The sequence below is a fragment of the Harpia harpyja genome, chromosome 1 (genome assembly GCF_026419915.1).
Source record: "Harpia harpyja isolate bHarHar1 chromosome 1, bHarHar1 primary haplotype, whole genome shotgun sequence".
Taxonomy (NCBI): Eukaryota; Metazoa; Chordata; class Aves; order Accipitriformes; family Accipitridae; genus Harpia; species Harpia harpyja.
This window is the reverse complement of record NC_068940.1, coordinates 59,955,841-59,975,859: the sequence shown is the minus strand read 5'-3', so window position 1 is coordinate 59,975,859 and position 20,019 is coordinate 59,955,841. Positions and strand designations below refer to the sequence as shown.

Genomic DNA, 20,019 nt, shown 5'->3' with positions numbered 1-20,019 from the left:
GAGAAAAAGCTCAGAATTATAGATTTGCACCCCATACCCTTATTTTTATAGTCTCGTGACCACATTATTGTAAATAAATAAAGGGTCCATATTCTTGCTTCCCCCTTTAGAATTGTGTGCTTCAAAAGGAAATGAATGAAGGTTAAGACAGCACCCATTTTACCTAGATGTGAGACATAAATGTTGTCACTAGTGTTTGCAGTGGCTAAATCACTTTTCTTCTATCCCCTGAGCTGTCCCCCCCATAGCGGGTCAGCCTGAAGTTCTGATATGAAATTATTTCAATGCCGATTGAGCTCAAGCACAAAGGCGTGCTTGGCATGCTGCCTGATGCTGTAGGTAGACAGCAGCCAATGCTGCCATGCCTTCGCTCTCCGAAGGGTAGGCCCCGCTCTTGATGTGTACAGTGTACAGGATGCTCAAACAACTGATCGAGTCTTAGCAGTTAGCTCTGCCTTACTTGATGATGCTGGCCTAATATTTCAGGGAGCTATCCCTAGAAAGGCTGTCGCAGAAAGATCAACCCCCTACTAAAAACAGTGAGCACTGGCAGACATGCTGCTAGATGAACTCCCTTCCACTGTGTTGCTCCCCGTCAGCCCCTCAGTTTGCTACTGGTGGCTTAGGAGAACTGATATTTGTGCTGCTCAGCTCCTCACTTGGCACTTTTTGTGCTGCAGAGCAGCACTGCAGCCCTCTCCCGCTTAGCCCACTGCTAATTTCAGAGCAGTTGGGCAGCCAGGACTGCTGCTGAGGGGTCCCAGCGCAGAAGCGCTGCAGGTAAGGACTGTACTTAGAGACCCCAGCCACAGTGTGAACTCCCCTGAGAAAACATGGCATCCCTGCTTGCAACTCACTGTGATAATCTCTGGCCCCAGCACATGGCACAATACAACCATTAGGCCACCCTGCAAGTTGGTATGTCAGATGCATGCACTGTTGTATAACCCAGTGTTTAAGATCTCAAACTTTGCAAAAGTCAGAGGTACTTTAAAGAAACCTTCTACTTTATTATGAAACAGCAAGCCTGTAGCTTACTGCCACAATTTGTCTTGGTGTTACTATATGACATGAAATGAAACTTATGGGGAAGAAAGGAACCTCTGTGCAAGGAATTTTCATGCTGTTCACAATAGATACCACTCTATATTAATTGTGTACTTGCATCTGCGCAACTGCAGAGCCTGGTTCTTCAAAGCCAAATAAAATTGTGTAAACTATAAGAAAATATTTAAATTCTTATAAAGCCTTGCAAAGCCTTGCAGCCTCTCTAAGACCCGAGGGTAGTACCACACACTCACTCTGTGCACAGAGGGGTCTTACTGCAGGAGCATGAAGAAGCATCACCAGTGCCTCATGCTCGTGTTATTTCAGTGAGTCTGCTCACAAGAGTGAAGTTGTTACTGAGACCTTTACGGTATTAAGCCAAATACAGCTTACTGCAATATGCTCTTCTGCACCAGGGACAGTAAAAGTAGAAGTGCAAGCTCCTTCAAATGAAACTCCGAAATGAATCCCAAACTGCATAGTGTTCTGTTGCTCATCACCTGGGTTTATACTCTTTATGTGTCTGAAAAGCATTTCCTGTTGTTGGGTTTTTTTTGGCTTAGGTTAACAAAGTGTAGGAATGTGTTGCTACCCTCTGCTGTTTTGGGCAACCCTGTCTGTGGTCATTTTTTGAAAAGAAAGGATTTAGAGGATGCTGTTGTACAACATGCACCTCCTGTGCTTTTCTGCAGATAACCTGTAGGCTGCTGAAGCCGTGCAGAAGGGGCTTGCATTTGTCCTCAACCAGTACTCCATGGTAATCTTATCCAAAAGCCAAATGCAGAGTTAGGACATATTTCAGCAGTGAACCAAGAGAACAGCATCAGAACAGGAAAATTTTCATCGATAACAGATCATGTGTTCAGCTAGCTAAAGAGGATGAAAGAAAAAGATATTGTATCTATAAGTCTAAGTAAGCCTGTGGGTATGTATTAAGGACTTAACTCAATTTGAAAAATGCAGCCCAAATTTGTTTCTACTGTGAGTAAAGTGTTTCTAAGCCTCAGATGAGCCATTATATTTATCCAGCATGACATCTGTTAAAATATTTTTGAATGAAGAGCCTGTATGGAGCATACATAATAAGATGGCTTTTGTGAGCATGTTCGTATTCCTGATAGACGAGAATGGCTCATTTGGAGCCCTCCCAATTTTACGCTGTTTAGGAGGTGTGCTAGATCCCAGATGAAAACCCACAAGAAAATGTAATTAGTGGAACAAAATTTAGTGCATATGCCCCATGGCTAGTTTTTACATTGCAGCAGCTTTGCTGTTAATTTTTCTTCTTCTTCTTCGAAGTACTGAAAACAAGAGATTATCAAGTTAGGGACCTAATCACATCATCACATCACAAAATCAAGCCTTGTTTTCCAGTGCTTCCATATCTTTTTTTTTTTCTTAAAGAATATTTTTAAAGGGACCCTATCCTCTTTTCATTAAGAAAATAAAGCTCAGGCTCATAAACTTTGACCTTGGATTGTAATCTGGCAGGACCCAGCTAATGGAAACACTCCCACTGAAATAAAATGGTCAACTTTCTCAAGTAAAGATTTGTAGAATCTGACTTCTGGTTCACCAACTTCCAGGCCAAAGCAGATTTTACAGCCAAGTTATAAATATTTGAAAAATGGGGAGCATCATGGTAATGCTGACACATCCTTAACCATAGAGGCGTAAGCGGCACAGTGTTATAATCTGGCAGTGCTGTTTTGACAGTGGTTATATGATAATGCAATTCAGGCCTGGACCACTTTTAGCTAAATGTATCAATATGAAACTCATTTACTTAGACCTTCATGTAGTCATTCACATTAAAAATCCCTAGCACTCTGATATATAGATCAAGACAGTTTCTTTCTCCCTGATTTATACCAGACAGCTATATGTTAAAGTACACAATAAATAGGCAGAGTATTAAATTGCTGAGGTGGTGTTTCCTCAGACTTTTCTTCAGACCACCATTTACTAAACAATATCATAAGAGCTATATATCCTTCGGAGTGTTAATATGTAACCAGAACAAACAGAGGACATAGGAAAGGTGGAGAAAAGTTAGATATATAAGCAAGAAAAAGTGAGTTATTGATTTTATTGACTGGTCTGTTAACTTCTGACATTGCAATAAAGCCTTATTTATTTGTATACAGAAGACTCAATTACATAGATACATATCATTTTAACAACTGGGTTATTTACAGGAGAATTGCAGCTTCATAAATAATATAGACCTGTATTTCTGAAGCTGATGTTTATCCATTGTTACCATTTAGGGAGTTGTGGTGTCCACAAATGCTCTTTGGAGGAAAGTCATTAGAATAACATTAAGTAAAACCAATGTTATTATAATACATGTGCGAAGTACACTATCACATACAAGTGGTGTGCTTCACAGTGGCTATTGAATGCTGACTAAAACCTATTGCATCCTGTCTTCTGTATACAACTGTCATATGAATGTCAATCGTACACATTATGGTAAAGGACTGGATTTTCTGTTGAAGGTCTTTAAATACCATTTTAACTGAGGAGATGGTAAGTATGGATATAAGTATTTTTTTGGGTTGGTTTTTTTTTAGTGTGTTTTCAATTTAGATTAAGTTTTGAATCCAGACATCTCTTGCTGAGTGAAATCTACTTAGTGTGTTATCACCTGTATAATCAACAGACCCTACAGAATAACAAGGGGAGCGATCTGAGTGATGGTTAATGGAATGACTGTGACCAGAACCTCACTTGAACTGTATAGTCAGTAGTCAGCAAATATTATTTCCTCCAGTAGTCCTTCAGTAGCCAGTATGTGGAAAGAGTTAAGGAGAGGCAAGATGATGAGAGTAGGACCTTTTTGTGCCAGCGTGAGGATGCAAGGAAGACATGTAGTGGCTTTGTCCCAAAGACAACAAGAAGTTATCCTAGAGATCTGAGTGCAGATTCCTTCAATGTGGAGGAAAGGCAACTCTAGAGCCCAACTGCACAGACATTGCACCATGTCCAACATATGCGTTTGCCCTAAAGATAGGGTAGTGCAGGAGGATAAGAAGTCTGTGACTGGAGGAAGTGGCATGCTGGCAATACCTGCCAATTCAACCACTCTAATTGACATGCTCCTTTGGTCCAGGACTCCTCTAAGCTCTGAGGGCCCAACAACGCTCTGCATGTGAGATGGAAAGAGCTGCTGAAGGTGTCTCAGGAATTCTGTGATGGTTGGGCATTGAGCCTAATTCTTGCTTTTGCCAGATTAGCACTTGATCTTTCTTTCCTTTATGGCAGCCATAAGGAACAGATGGTGGAAGTGTTGGCTATTTCAAACCAAACCTGGCTGTCTTTTGCATATCCTCAAAGCCAGGAGCGCTAAAAGAAGACATTAAGAAATTGAGGTGCTGGAGCGTGTCCAGAGAAGGGCAACCAAGTTGGTGAGGGGCCTGGAGCATAAGTCTTATGAGGAGTGGCTGAGGGAACTGGGGCTGTTTAGCCTGGAGAAAAGGAGGCTGAAGGGAGACCTTATCGCTCTCTACAACTACCTGAAAGGGGGTTGTAGTGAGGTAGGTGCTGGTCTCTTCTGTCAGGTGGCTGGAGATAGGATGAGAGGAAATGGCCTCAAGTTGCAGCAGGGGAGGTTTAGATTGGATATTAGGAAAAATTTCTTTACTGAAAGGGTTGTCAGGCATTGGAACAGGCTGCCCAGGGAAGTGGTTGAGTCACCATCCCTGGAGGTATTCAAAAAGCGTGTAGACAAGGCACTTCAGGACATGGTTTAGTGGGCATGGTTGACAGTTGGACTCGATGATCTTGAAGGTCTTTTCCAACCTAAATGATTCTATGATTCTATGAAGATATCAAGAAGGTGATAGCAATCCACTTCCATAAAGCACATCAGGTGTGCTGAACCATTTTTTGGCTGCCAGAGGATCTGACTTGTAGGAAAGGTGGGACCAGGGTCCTCTTTGCTCCAGGTCCTCTGTGCTCCACTGTGGCCAGACACAAGACAGCTTCTGCCTAGAAGCAACACAGCTGTGTTAGAGTGGCATACAGTGTGTGTGTATGGAGCACTACGTGAGCACAGCTGTGCGGCTTCCACACCAGGACTGGCTTCTGTCAGCTCAGCTGGGAGTATGGACAAAGAAGTTCAAATCTGTTTTTCTATATGTACCTCTAGACATTGTTTTATTTTTTGTAAATATAGCTAGATTCTTCTAAAGGGTTGCACGGGTCAAAATCAGATGACAGAGCTCTTACAGAAATATAGAATAGTTAAAAAATGTTTTCTTTAAAAGCATTTTAAGCATTTAGTTGTGGATGCCCCATCCCTGGAAGTGTTCAAGGCTAGGTTGGATGGTGCTTTGAGCAATGTGGTCTAGTGGAAGGTGTCCCAGCCCATGGCAGAGGGGGTAGATGATCTTTAAGGTCCCTTCCAACCCAAACCATTCTATGATTTTTATGATTTTTAGAAGGAATCAGCAATTAGGTTTTGCCCAACTCCAAATTATGTTTAGTAGGCACGTACACATAGTCCGAGATCTGACATAATCCTCAAAATAAATAATATGACAAATGGAAGCTGATGCTGCTTTTGTGTTGTTGTGTAATGGAGTTAGAATAATGACAGGACAATAATATAATAGAATTCTGCAAAGCCCTCACTCTACTTGACTTTAAGTGGAAGTAAAATCTTAGAAATGAGAGGACAATAAAATAATGCTTTGTAAAAAGGATAAAAGAATAATGTTACCTAAGTCTATTAGTGACATAACACACTATGAATGCACTTAAATTAATAGCATCTTTTACCAGTAGATATTTTTCAATTACTGGAATGCTGAAAAAATAAACAGAACAGTAATATAAAAATGAAAGGGATGTAGGAAACTAATTTGTTTAAAAATATGTATCTATATAGGGAGAGACATACATATATATATATGAACACAAACATTCTCAGGGATTAGAAACAGTTTGTGTATTCTGTATAATTTAATCCTGTTAGGATGTATCTCAATGCCCTCTCTCACTCTTTGAGGAAAGTTGCCTGCCACTTTGTATTTTGGCAAAGCTAAGTTGTGCAGCTTCTTTGTGCTTTTTTCATTCCAGCACGGCATATTGTTACAAAGAGGTCTTGCCATGACAAGGCGTTACTAACCAGGAGATCTTTCATGCAGTATGACTGTCCTAGGATATATGCTTGTTACGTGTAAAGCTTTTTTAACCCGTGGTGTATTCTTAAACCTTTCCTAGAGAACTAATCCAACACGTGTGAAATCCGGTGGGAGTTTGACTCACATAAAGGCAAGATCAATGTATTACAGGAATAGTATCCAAATGTTTGTAATCCACTTGGTTATTTCCCAGAACATCTGTTTTAGTGTATTTTTAGTGTGCAAAAGACCATCTTGGTGGTTGCTGCAGAGTGTTTCTCTATCATGTCTGGTAAATAGCTGGTCAAATTCGGGAGGCAGACAGGATGATAATGCTGACTGCTAGTTCTTTAGGTCTTTTTTATATTTTTAGCTTTTGATCTACAGAGGAGGGAGGGAATGGAAGTGTGTGTGAGGGTGGGAACCTTGCTGTGTGTTTTTAAACTTGGTTTAGCGATGGTCAAGCTTGACATAGCTTGCAAGACGTGGCCAGCAGACTGAATGCTCTTTAAAAACAGATAAATATAAAGTGTTTGGGAACTCCTGGCAAAAGCTCCTTGTAAATAGTCACTACAATTGATTTTGGACAATAATAAAGAGACAAAAGTTAATTCACTTCAGGATTTATAAGATCTGGAGGCATGCATATCATGAGTTTCTGCAGCTCCCAGCCAAGAATTTCATTTGAAATAATGGCTCACCCTGCTGAGCCACATCATGAGAACTTGCTGCAGATATCAAATGGCACAAGCTGCTTTTGAAGGGGGAGGGCTGTTGAATTTTTGTAGCTAGGAATTTCTGAACATACATGTGCAACTATATAGGTTTATAATGTAGGCTTACCAGTTTTGTGATTTAGTCTGATCTAGGAGCGTGGTCTCCTGCATACAGAGTTGCTGCCACTGTTAAGGTTTCCTCCTGGATCTCCACTGGACTCCTACAGTACACTGCTCTGTGGGATGGCTCTTTCAAGAGTCTCAATAAAGTCTGAACAGCTGAACAACCTGTAATGAGACACTTGATGGAGCTGCCCCACAGGGCTGTGTAAAGACCACAGCAGAGAGTGTGAAATTGTTAAAGACACCACAGGGGTGAAACCAGACAGTGAACTCAGTAGCAAGAGTGATAAACCACTGTTGCTTGACCACACTTGCTAGTCACGATGCTCCAGTAGGAGTTTACATATGTTGTGGAGTGCATTTTGCTGAACGCTGGATCTGCTGAAGATGTAAGTGCCAGGTGCTTTTACTGGGTTTAATTGAACGTTTCCTCCCTTAACTGGATATTCCCCACTCACCGAACCAGATGATTTGAATTTCTGAACAGGCTCTCAGAGGACTAGTAGGGACACTATGTTCATCCCCTCCCCACCTCACAGTTTTTTTCTTTCCAGTCCCTGGAAGGTGTCAAAGCTGCAAGTTAAATTTCTGTCATCAGCCACCTACCTGTGCCCTATCCTTTGTAAAAAAAGTCTATTAACGTAACTTGTAAAAAGCAAAAGATGCCGGACATGCTACCCTTTCCTTCCACCCGGAAGCCTGAATTACTGTGCACCAGAGGCTGTCCACGTGCATTGCCTGGCCTTCAGTAGCCTGTAGTGCCAGCAGCCAAGCCCATAATACATAAATTGTGCAAGGTTCCCAAAGCAAACAGCAATGTATGTCATTATAAGGTATCATCATAGTCTACCTTATTTTGGGGAGGGTACAGGAATCAGATGGGGAGGGTGAGTGTCAGGAAGTTGAGGTTTTGGTGGAAAGCTTGCCCTCTGCCCTGTTAGGAATAAGAACGCATGCATAGGTAAATGCTGTAAAAATCATAAAGAAATCTTAGTTAGCTATAAAGATGGCAAACTGTAGCAGTTGTTCCAAAAGAGATGTTTTTTAATGTCCTCACTCTTTGGCATTTAGTAAGCTTCCAGGCATGGAAAGAAAGGAAATTTTAATTTAGAGAAGCCTCCTGCCCTTCTTAGCTAGGGATCAGCTGCCCAACATGAAATAATAATGCATTCAACTGTCCATCTTCTGCTAAGTAACCTTTATCATCATTGCATTCACCAGCACTAACAGCAAACAGTGAGTATGAAATGTTGTATGAATTCAGGGAAAACTGATAGGGTCTTTGTGACCTTAATGTGATTATATTTGTGCTAATGCATACAGTATAAAAGAAACCAGAACTCTCAATATGAAGGGTCCAATTCATAAAAAATGTATGTACCATTAACAAGGGATTTTTATGCACTGTACTTAGGGGGTGAAGAAAAGTAGAATGAGTCTATTTTGAATAAAGAACATACTTTTGCAATTATATCCTTTCACCTTTACTGCAGTAGCTATGCTTCTTTTCTCACATGAAGTATCTGAAGTGGAAGAATATTGATATAGGCACCAATAAGAAAAAAACTTCACTTGGGGAAAAGAGAAAGAAGAAAAGATAAGATAATGAAAGAGGAGCAAAAATAAAGATGGGAAAGAAGAAAATTTAAGGCAGTTGGGAGAGCTGGGTTTTTGTGTTATCTGTGATTTTTGTGCCTTGGTATGGTAGTTTGTTTGGTGGTAAATATAACTGGTGGTTGCCCAGGAGAAGTTCTCTGTAACATGAATCACTTTAATAACCTGATTTTCATTATAAACAGTCATGGAGTTTTATTGTTATCAGTCCTGATCTGGAAAGATGCAGGTGCGTAAATACAAGCCAAGCTCTGTGCATATGGGTAATGAGCACAGCGATTTCGGCTACCTTATGTGTCTTGTGGGAGAAGATCCTTTAGGAGAAAATATCCCCAGGGACCAGGCGAAGGCGAGATTTTGTGCTCTGCTGGCAGAATGATTTCAAGCTCTGCAGTGATTTTGGTAGCTTTGCAGTAGCAACTGCGTGGCAGATTCAGATAAGTATAAAACTGTGGGGTTTTACTTACTTAAGTACTGAATGATACAGTCAGCAAAGCAAATCTGCTCTATTCATTCTGCTGTCTAATTCAGTCCATTTTGTATGCAGGATTTTTAGCTTTTCTGTACAGGATATTGCATTGACATATATGTCAATATGGTAGATCAATACGGCATTTCCTTATCACACCACAAACATTTTCAAAGGTAAACTAGAAGCTTTTTGTACATAGGTAGGGGAAAATTAAGAGTGAGAGTTATGTAAGTTGAGACAATCTGACACTGTGGAAGATAAGCACAGTACTTGTATGTTGTGCTAAAATGATCGAACAGTAAAATAATGATATTGACATTACAACTTATTAGGTTTCAGAGTTAACAGGAGCTGGTTGGTAATTCTGCACACACCCAGATCTCTACTTATGTGGTTTTCTTTGTGAGGCTGAAATTGCTGCCAAAAAATTAAAAGTTTACAATCTGAAGTAGAGCTCAGCAGGAAAAGGTGAATTGCTTAATGATCTGTGGGATAACCTGATACTTTTTTTTAGCTTTATACAATCCACATGAGTGAATTGTATGCCAAATATTGGTGATGGACTGGAAGAAGACAACTGTCTGACTACTAAAATTAAATATTAGAAGTCCAAGCTTAAATTCATACCTTCCAGTGGATGATTCATTATTCTCATTTAATTTCTGAGCTTGACTTTCTTTGCTGAGGTAACGGGAATATCTCCTCTGATAACCGTAGGATAATACCAATGTAAAACGGATTCAGCATAAAATCTCAATTTTCTCTCCTGCAAGTATTGTAAAATTTAGATGTGTTTGTGAAATTCTGTGTGGCAATCTGATTACTAAGGTTTTATGATGAGGTGATTTGGAAAGGCTTCCTACCTACGTGTCCACCCTCTGAGGCAGCAGGAAAATGAAAATAGCAAAATTAAGAGCCACAATATGATGCTTCGTGGCAGAATGAGGATTGTTTGGAGGGAATGTTATGTTTTTTCATTATCAGCTGCATCTTTTTCTTTCAGCTATTAAATTTTGTTCAGCAAGATTGCTCCTGGTATAATTGCTGACAATTAAGGGTTCATTTAATGAAGAGCTGAGTTGCTTTAATTGGAGATGATGGACTTTCACACACCATACCTGGTAATTTGAATATTATCAGTCGGTCTATTTAATTTCTTTAAAAAAGTTATCTTTTTTTCTCCTGATAATATGGCTTATGATCTAAATGCAGCTATATTACATGCTCAGACTGTGAGTTTATTAGTTTTAAAAATGTAAGACTATTTTTTCTCACAGGTAGTATTTTCACTTTAATGATTTCATTCTTAAAGCTGTATCTTTAATGTGGGTTAGCTCAATGAGTAAGAAAAGTCTACTTTTGATTTCTTATTGTCACAGTTACTGAGAGATAAATACAAGTAATTTAATGTCACATTGTGGAACTGTATTTAAGGATTTTAATATGAACTGTTCCTTGAAATGCTGTGTTCTTTTATAAATGTTGATTCATTTAAAATATTTGTTTAACTGGGTATCTCAGAAGGATTTATGGGGTTTTTTGATTACTGAAAATCTGGCATTATTAAATTTGATCCTGCTTGTTTTTCAAAGCATTGAGTACTAAAGAGAGGTGGCGTAGCATCTCCCTGGTTCTGATACAAATGTGAGACACACTGAATTCATTCTTGAAGACCACGAGGAAGTTATTTATGTCCAGATCATCTGCTGAGGCTAGTCCTGTGCTGTGGTTTGAGCATTGGCTTTGGGTGAGCTTTGGTTCAGAGTCTGAGAGGAGACGCCGGTGTGCATTGTGCCTTTGAGCAGGCACAAGCACACACATCTGCAGATGAACCAGGAGGTACAGGACAGAGCTGGATGTGTGTCTTTAATGCACCTCATCATATATCCTGTAATGTTCTTCCGTATAGTCATGTTTGCCAGTCAGCTGCAGGTTCCCTGCAAGCATGAGACATCATGTGAGACAAGGGCCGCTGGGATGGGCAGTGCATCCAAGTGCAGGGTGCTGAGGAGCACATGCAGGTTCACCTTGCCAGAGCTGCTGGTAGCCCTAGAGCAGCCAAGGAGTCACAGAGCAGTTTTGTGTTTTGACCCATGCTTTCCTGAACAGTGTAACTGCAGCTGAGGAGATCTAGGTGCCTAAATGGTGCTGATTTGAGAATCCAGATCCGAGTCCCTCTGTCCATTAGTTGGTCATCTGTAAAGTGGGGATTAGAGCATTCTCTCCTTCATGGGGCACTGGGAGATAAAGACATTTAGAACTGAATTACCTGTTGTTTTGCTGAAGATGTGTAGGAAACAAAAAGGAAGCAAACTGTGGAAAGCCTGGTTGTAACTAGTGTGTTTACAGTTGGAATTTTGTATGACGCTTGGAGGCCTTGGGATGTGGATTTTTTTCTTTCTGTTGTTTCTCTTGTGGTTTTCTCATTTTTAAACCAGGTATTGTTCAACAAGTTTTTTCGCTTGATTTGGGGGATTTTATTTTTTTTTCTTTTTCATAAGGGGAGAAGATGGTTGCCTTTGTCTTACTTAGCTTTATTTTAAATAATATTTTATTTTAAGACGTTATTTTACAATGTTTAGAGTGCGCTTCAATTTTTTATTGTGTCATGCCCTTCTAGCCCCTTGGCGGGATGAGAGGTGAGTGTATGTATTATATAATTTATAATTAATTTATGATGAATCACATATGATGAATGCTGCTTATTAAATATTAAATCCTTGTCTACAGTCATGGCTGTACCATGGCAGCAGCACTACAGTCTGTTCATACGGTACTACTGAGCAAACTCATTGACTTAAGCTGTGGTGGCAGCGCTCAGTTATAAGAGAAGTCTTAGCTCCCTGCCTAGGCAAACGGTATTAAGGAGAATTATTTCTCTTTCCAGAGTAGGTGCCCTGTTACTGCCCCTTGTGCATGAGCAATTGGAGGTGTAATGAGTACAATCTCTCCAAAGCATAGCTGAGAACAGAGGAGGTGCTTCTGGTAGCTCCCCAGCTCCATAGGGACTGCTATGAGTCCTGGGTCCTTGCCACCATACCCCTCACTGATAGAAGGCTGGGCAGTGCTGGAGGATAGCCTAACAGGGGGTAACAGCCTGGATCAGGACAGGTGGAAAATCTAGGCTAGATTTTGACAGGCCATTTTTATTAGTGAGGACTGGAATTTGGACAGGGGAATAATTTACCTGCAGAGGTCATTCCAGCATCTGGAACTAATGAACTCCCAAATAAAGGCACTAAAACAGAGGGGAAAAACAATGCAGGGGATTGTGCACTGCCAGTTTTGGGCAATGGTCTTAATCAAGGTATTTTTGCAAATTAGTAGCAAACAGTCTGTGAATCAGAAATAGAAGCTGTGACACAGAGCTCTCCCAACTCCTCAGATCCTCTGAAATCAGTGGAATCCACCCGGTCAACATTATAAAGGCAGAAAAAGAAAAGTAGCCTTCTACCAGTGTTTTGTGCTTGGCTTTGCCTTCTTGGGAGCTTTGACCTATGCGTCTGTCGTAGTTTAACCCAGCCAGCAACTAAGCACCACACAGCTGCTCACTCACTTCCCCCCCACCCAGTGGGATGGGGGAGAGAATCGGAAGGAAGAAGATAAAACTCATGGGCTGAGATAAGAACAGTTTAATAGAACAGAAAGGAAGAAAATAATAATGATAATAATAATAGTAAAATGACAATAATAATAGAAGAATTGGAATATACGAAACAAGTGATGCACAATGCAATTGCTCACCACTCATCAACCGATGCCAGTTTGTTCCTGAGCAGCGATCCCCCCCAGGCCAACTCCCCCCAGTTTATATACTGGGCATGATGTCACATGGTATGGAATACCCCTTTGGCCAGTTTGGGTCAGCTGTCCTGGCTGTGTCCCCTCCCAACTCCTTGTGCCCCTCCAGCCTTGTCGCTGGCTGGGCATGAGAAGCTGAAAAATCCTTGACTTAGTCTAAACACTACTTGGCAACAACTGAAAACATCAGTGTGTTATCAACATTCTTCTCATACTGAATCCAAATCATAACACTATACCAGCTCCTAGAAAGAAAATTAACTCTATCCCAGATGAAACCAGGACAGCGTCTTGCTGAAGATAGCGTACAGCAAGGAACAAATGCTGTCACTGTGTGTGATGCAACAGAACTTAACCCTGAAATCCTCACTTCGCTCTATTTACTGCCAGCCTAGCAGGCAGATTTTCCTGCATATTTTGAAAAACATCCCGAGTCTTGATTGGCTGTTATAGCAGGTAGATTAGAATGAGCCTGAGAGGAAATGTGAGAATTTCGGCACACATGATTTCATATAGGGTGGCCATGTAAGACCACATTCATGCATGTGAAAGTGTGTGCTGGTTGCTGAGATGCCTGCATGGTATGGAAAGTGAGCTAGAAGCACCAGGCAGAGCATTGGAGGACTGAAATAAAAAGATACATCATCTGTGATGAGCGACCAGTACGAAAGGAATGTAATCCAAAGTGATTCCAATTAGTGCAATGCAAAAGGAAAGGAGTGTAATTAATTTTGGCTTTATTTTATGGTCCTGTGTAACCCACTTGTACTACATATAGCTTGTGAGATGAAATATTGCAAAATCCTTAGGGTACAGATAACAGAAAACAGTGGTTCTTAGGATAGCTGCACCATGGAAAAAAAATACTAAAGCACAGGCATGTTTCTTCAGAACTTCTTGTTTCCTGAGAGCTCAAGCTATAGTAATTGCAATAAAATCTAATTCTAGTGAATATTTTACTCCAGTTTTGTTCTTCTCCCAAAGCTTTCATAGGACAATTTAATGACATGACAGATTATCAGGAGCTTGTTTTAATATTAATTAAATCACACACAAAGACAACATTCCCAGCCCTTAAAATTACATAAACAAAATTGGCTTATAAGATTTGATCTTAATGGGGAGTGATATATTCATTGGTATTGAGCCTTTGATCTAATATCACTTTATACATACAGCTGTGATGAGAAGATTAAAAAAAACCCATAACAATACGTGGAAATTACCAAAGGTAAAAATGTGTTTAGTAACATAGCACTTTATTTTCTATAGGAGGAACCCATACTGAAGAAAACCTGTCTTTGGTCTTAGGGATGGCAGCAGCACTAGGATTGTAATGCATTTGAAAGAAACAGGTTTCACTGAATCTTGCATATCTAGTTACATTTCTTTCTTTTCAAGTAACTCAGATAAGTAAATTGCACATAAAAAATTTAGTGACTGGGTCTCTTTTTGCATGTTATTAGGCAATTGTTGGAGTCCTCACCGATTATAGTAGGTCAGCTTACTCTCATTATTAAATGACAGTGGTCATTAAAATGCCAAACATATTTTTATAGAATTCGCTTTATAAAATGTCAGCAAGTCTGTATGTTTTTATTAGTTCCAAATCAGATATTTCAATATACCATTCGTAAGTATTCCCAAAGCAATGTCCATTTCTGACTTTTTGAGACCACACAAAAATATTACAGATTAATCAGATTTTCAGATTTCTGCATAACTCTGCACATTTATTGTTTAATCTTATTCTAAAATGCTGTTATGATTGACACCCTGCTGTAGAGATAGAATTCAATTGAATAATATGTAGCAGTCAATTTTATTTGTACCTTAATGTGCTGAAGGTTTGGGGGGGGGGGGGTTGGTTTTTCTCCACATTTCCATTATTTATAAGTCTGTCCCCTTGGAGAATATATAGAAGAATTTGTTTTAAATGAGTTGATAATACCCTCTTTAAAATTAATAAGTATGACAGAAATCGTATCCTTTTTCCTTACCATGCCAGGGTGTGCCAATAAACTGGTTCTGAATTATGTTGCACTTGCTATTCATAGGACAAATATTGGAAAAGAGCATCTTGTTAAGGTTTACTTAAGATGAAATTTCAACTGCTCATCAGAAAAAACTAACAGAACAGGAGCTATCATACCAACCAGGAAACCTGATGCTGTTGCCAGGGTTTTCCTTTTAAGAGACCACAGTACTCTTGCAGCTATTTTTGATACTTGCTGTCATTCTTCAGCTTCAAAGATAAATGTGGCCCTGATCGTGCCATCAGGGCTGAAAAACTTTGTGAATCAATGCAAGTCCTTTACCCGGAGGAAATGGAGGATTGGGACGTAGTTTTGAAAACATCTTGCTACTTTCTTACAACTGATAGGATGTTTTTCTTTCTCTTTTTCCTTTTCAAATCTGTATTGCTGACTTCAGCAAAATCCTGTAGGGCTGGACTGTGTTCGGTACTTAGCAAGTCATTAGTGCCCAGCATATAGTTCGATTGTTGGATATTGATCATCTCAATAAATGCTGGAAATCCTTGGTTTCACAGAATTTTGCTTACCCCCCACATGCAATTTAGAAAACAAGCTGTCATTTGGAAGCATACCTGTTTTCAGTTTTCATGGTGCCTTTCTATTGCGCATAGTATAGCCTTTGCTGCTTCAGTAACTGACAAAAGAAAATACTTTATTAAGATACAAAGTAGATGTGACTTGATTGGTTTTTAGATAATTTTTGCTTTCAGAAATTAGAATGGCTGATGCTCACCTAAGCGTAAAAAATGCAGTTCCCACACACGCAGAGTGCTCGTGTACTGTATGTAAATTGATGTATAATGCAACCCACATTAGCTGGGTTGATGATAGCTTCAGTTTCACTGCTGTCAGATTTTAGTAGCTCCTTGAATGAGTTTGCTGGTCTGAATGAATGTTAGCATAATTTATGCAGTTGATAAGTGATTTGAGTGCTTGAGTTATTGATAAAGCACTTTAACATATCACTTTCAGCTTGATGTTATGTGACATCAGAGTAGAAGGTAATGTGGCAGTCCCCAGGCTTGATATTAAAGTCAATCTGCTCTGTGGATTTCAGAGGCCAGAGGAAACACAGTGCTGCCTGACACGAGTCCAGCAGACCAGCACCAACCCGGTCAGTCCCATCCCGCATTCCCTGTTGGGCCTCAGGTCAGTATCTTTTCTTTTGAATAATCGAGACGTGCAATTTGATGAAAAGTAAATAACTGTGATTGATCATCTTTGATCTGTGTAATGTAGAAAATGTGATTCTGGCTGCATTTAGTGTTACAAAAAAAGAGCATGTGTGTATCATGTATGTTTTAAAAGTTATTTGTTTGCAAAGATTAGCTTTTTGTATGTTTTTCTAAAATAAAACCTAAGTAGTTTTGTATATTTAGGAGTTTAAATTATTTGAATTTCTTATATAAGTTATTTTTTAAATACATGTCATAATTTAACATTAAAAAGCTTGTGCAATTTTAATGCAACCTTATTGACTCTGACAGTTCTGCCTGTCACACACAGCTCCTGCATTAGTAAAGGCATTTCATTATCTTTTATGCCAGGCATCTATTTTCTTTAGAGCAAAATGTAGGCATAATAGTATGGCATTCAAATGTATAACATTTTGAAAGATTTCCCATACGATGTCACAATTTTATCCAAGTTTAACCATACTCTAAGAAGATATTCAATGTTCTTCCACTTCTCAGGACAGTCTTGGTCCACATAGCTTCTCGTAATTGTTACTATAGTGTCTTCTGCTTTTACCAATCAGTATACAACTGGGAAAATCTGGGAAATGTTGGCATTTAGGTACTTGTAGGCTGACTTGAGTTAGGCCGCCTTGTGTTCATAAATTATCTTCAGTGCATGTATAATGAATTTTCCAGTCTAGATTCAACTGGGATTGCTACCATGCTACATGACTGTAAGGCTTACAGCTTCAGCCTGTCAAGTTTGTCAAAACTTTCTGCGTTGGTGAAAATGTATGCTTTAAGATATTGGAAGCAGTGTGTGTCTATAATGGAACAACGAAAGGATCCCAAGCCAGAAGTGTTTTAAGTGTGTAATACTGAGTTACGCACAGTAAAATAGGCTTGCTCTCTGTGTTTTGTTACAGCCATTACTGACAGCCCAACAGTTAGCCTCAGCAGTAGCGGGGGTGATGCCAGGAGGCACTCCAGCCCTGAATCAGCCAATCCTTATTCCTTTCAACATGGCTGGGCAGCTGGGGGGCCAACAAGGACTCGTCCTAACTCTACCTACAGCAAATCTCACCAACATCCAAGGGCTGGTAGCAGCAGCTGCAGCAGGAGGCATCATGACTTTGCCATTGCAAAATCTACAAGGTAAGTCATGTTTATCATTTTTCTAATAGGTTCTTTTGCTTGTTTGTTTCACTTTATCTCTCTCTTTTAAACCGAGTGATCTCTTTTTCCAATGAAGTGTTGCTTTTGATGTGTCTTGAAAGTTAATACTTGGATTGTTTTTGAATACTTGAAAGATACTTAAGGGATATTTGTATTTTTATAAAAACAGATTGGAGGTTGGGTCTTAGATTCTATGGGTCAGTAACATAAAGTACTTGAATGATTCATTAGGCCTTTCTGTCATCAGTGATCAATGTTGCCTACTCACAGTTCACTTCAAAATTTCAAATGGCAGCATGAAGACAAGTATTCTGTTTCACCACTGCTGATTAGGGTAGCTGAATGAATAGGGGCAGCTAAAACCACAGTATTGCATGAAAATAACTTTTAAAAAAACCATTTCATTATAAAATCAGAGTTTACTCAGCTGCCATCAGTGCCCCAGAGTGCATTCTTGTTCTTGCTGTAGGAGGTCTGCTTTATCAATAAGGTTCTGCCATCCTCATCCAAGCTGTTGAGTGAGTTACATGACTCCAAAGTCGCAAGCAAAAAGTTCATCTCTCTGACCTCCCCATTATCTGAGCTGTACCATGTTTGCAACAGTTCAGCCCTAAGATATCTGCTGCATTCTCCCTGTGGGCTAAAATCAGACTGAAAAGCAGTTCTGTAAGATCCCTGTTCTTCCCTAGTATTCTCTGCAGTTCAATCAATGTGTCTAACACTGTTAGAAACAGTACTCAATCCAAACACATATAATATAAAATACAGATGTATTTATTTACTGCTCTTAATTATGTTAATTTCTTCTCAGAAGGCAGTTGCTGCTGAACAGAACTGAACCAAGTGTAGCAAGATAAGTATTAGCCAATATCTTACAATAGAATTGTACAGCTTTAGTGGAAAAGGATTGTAAGGAAGTGATTGTCCAGTGTGAAAATGATAAAGTTGTGAGCAGGAATATCAAAATAAAGCTTTAGCTCTTTCAATTTACTTTATTTATTTTTATGTATTGCTGATGTAAATGGTAGGGAAAGTTTTCCTCGAATGGAATGGTAATTTTTTAAATGAATACTCTTCACTGCATGCTAAGTACTTTTTAGTTATTAAACTCTGGTAGCTGCTCATTACCAGATGAATTGTTTGAAGCACCAAATCCTACAGGTTGTGAAACAAAGAAGGAGACAGCTCGTGTGTTGAACAAACTCCTTTACAAACCGCACGCATAGTACTCTCACCTGTTGGAGCAGCTACTTGCCTTTACCTTGTGCATGTTTTAAAGTTTAATGTCAACAGACCTCTCTTATCATAGTTGTAAATGGTTTTCACTTTAATGTTTAAAATAATGTCTGTCTCATACCATTAAGCTGCACCAAAGAACCTGTCATTCATAAATCATAGATGAAAAGGACACACTAATGCACAAATTTTGCTTGTTTAAAATTTGAGAGTGCATGTAAAGTAGGGAACTGGAGATTAAAAAAATAATGCGGGAACAGGAGCGGGTAAAAGCAGATATAACAAAGTGAAGGGGAAGTGGCTTTTCAGCATAGGTGGATGATGAAATCTTAATGAAGAAACAGGCATTATAAAAATGTATCCTTCCACTCTGGAGTGCTCCAGGTTATAGTTGCTGGGTATGTAGTATTACCTTTGGCTTACCTTTGGTAAGCTCGTGCAGTTCTTACGTCATTTATTCACCCTGTGTTGCAAAGCTGGAGGGTAAGGATTAAGCCAGGCAACCTTTGCTCTTTAGTTTAGCCATGGGTGTCTAATTGCTAGCTAAAAGGTGTAACTCTGATGCCAAATAAATTTTGCAAGCAATGACCTTACTGGATGGAAAGGTTTCCTCTATAATTTTTACTGGTAGATAGAAGCATGGGATCAAATAGGGACTTGCTGGAGCATCAGGTGCAGTTCCTTGTCTATGGATGCAATCACACCTTCCATAAAGTAGCTGAAAGGAACAGAACCCATGAATTCACTTAGTTGCATTGCTGTTTGTCATCTTCTCTACCCTTCCTTCCCGATCCTCTAAGCAAGTGCCACTGCCCTCATTATTTGGAAGTGAAACTGATACACGAGGAAATGAAGTAACTTGGTCAAGATAGCTCTTAAGAGCCCTGAATCACAGTTGTAAGCTTTTGTTTCTTCCTATATAGCCCACTACACAATGTGTGCGTGAATGTAGGTAGGAGTCAGGTGAGAGTGCTGTGTTTCCAGAGAACATATTTAGCTGTGTGATATCATCAGTTCCATTGAACCTGATTGACTTCTGGTCCCTGTTTTTTGTGGTTATGTGAAAGATAATCACAGAATGTGTGTTCTGTTTTGTAGCCAGCACTTTTATAGGTATACTCATAGAAGCCTATGCTTCAACACAGTTTTGGTAATTTCTGCCCTTTGGGTGAAATCAGACCGTATTCATCAACTTCCATCTCTCTTAAGTCTCACTGTGGCATGGTCAACCTAGACGACTGGGGGACATGTTTTCATGCTGTTCTCTAACCTGTCTCACTACTGCTGATGTTGTCACGTCTGCTGTCCCTGAATTTCCAGTGCAGTCAAGCATAGATGTCCACAGCTTCTGTGAGCTGGGTCTTCTGTCTTCTTTTTCTTCTCTCATCAGTGAACTTCTAAACCTCTTCATCACAAACTACCCCAGCTAGGTAACTCAAAAGGCACTCTGAAGACTTTTTGAATAATGTATGAATTCAGAAAAGTTCTGAT

At 39.7% G+C, this 20,019-nt stretch overlaps 1 protein-coding gene across 3 annotated transcripts in view; it reads left to right on the top strand.

Annotated features, from left to right (window-relative positions):
• Positions 1-20,019, top strand: part of POU6F2 (POU class 6 homeobox 2) — a 320,035-nt gene that overhangs the window by 121,463 nt on the left and 178,553 nt on the right. For all 3 annotated transcript variants that reach the window (XM_052796135.1, XM_052796153.1, XM_052796145.1), the window contains exons 3-4: positions 15,996-16,087; positions 17,043-17,271. In XM_052796135.1, the coding sequence (XP_052652095.1) occupies positions 15,996-16,087; positions 17,043-17,271 (321 nt within the window). The remainder of the gene's footprint in view (positions 1-15,995; positions 16,088-17,042; positions 17,272-20,019) is intronic.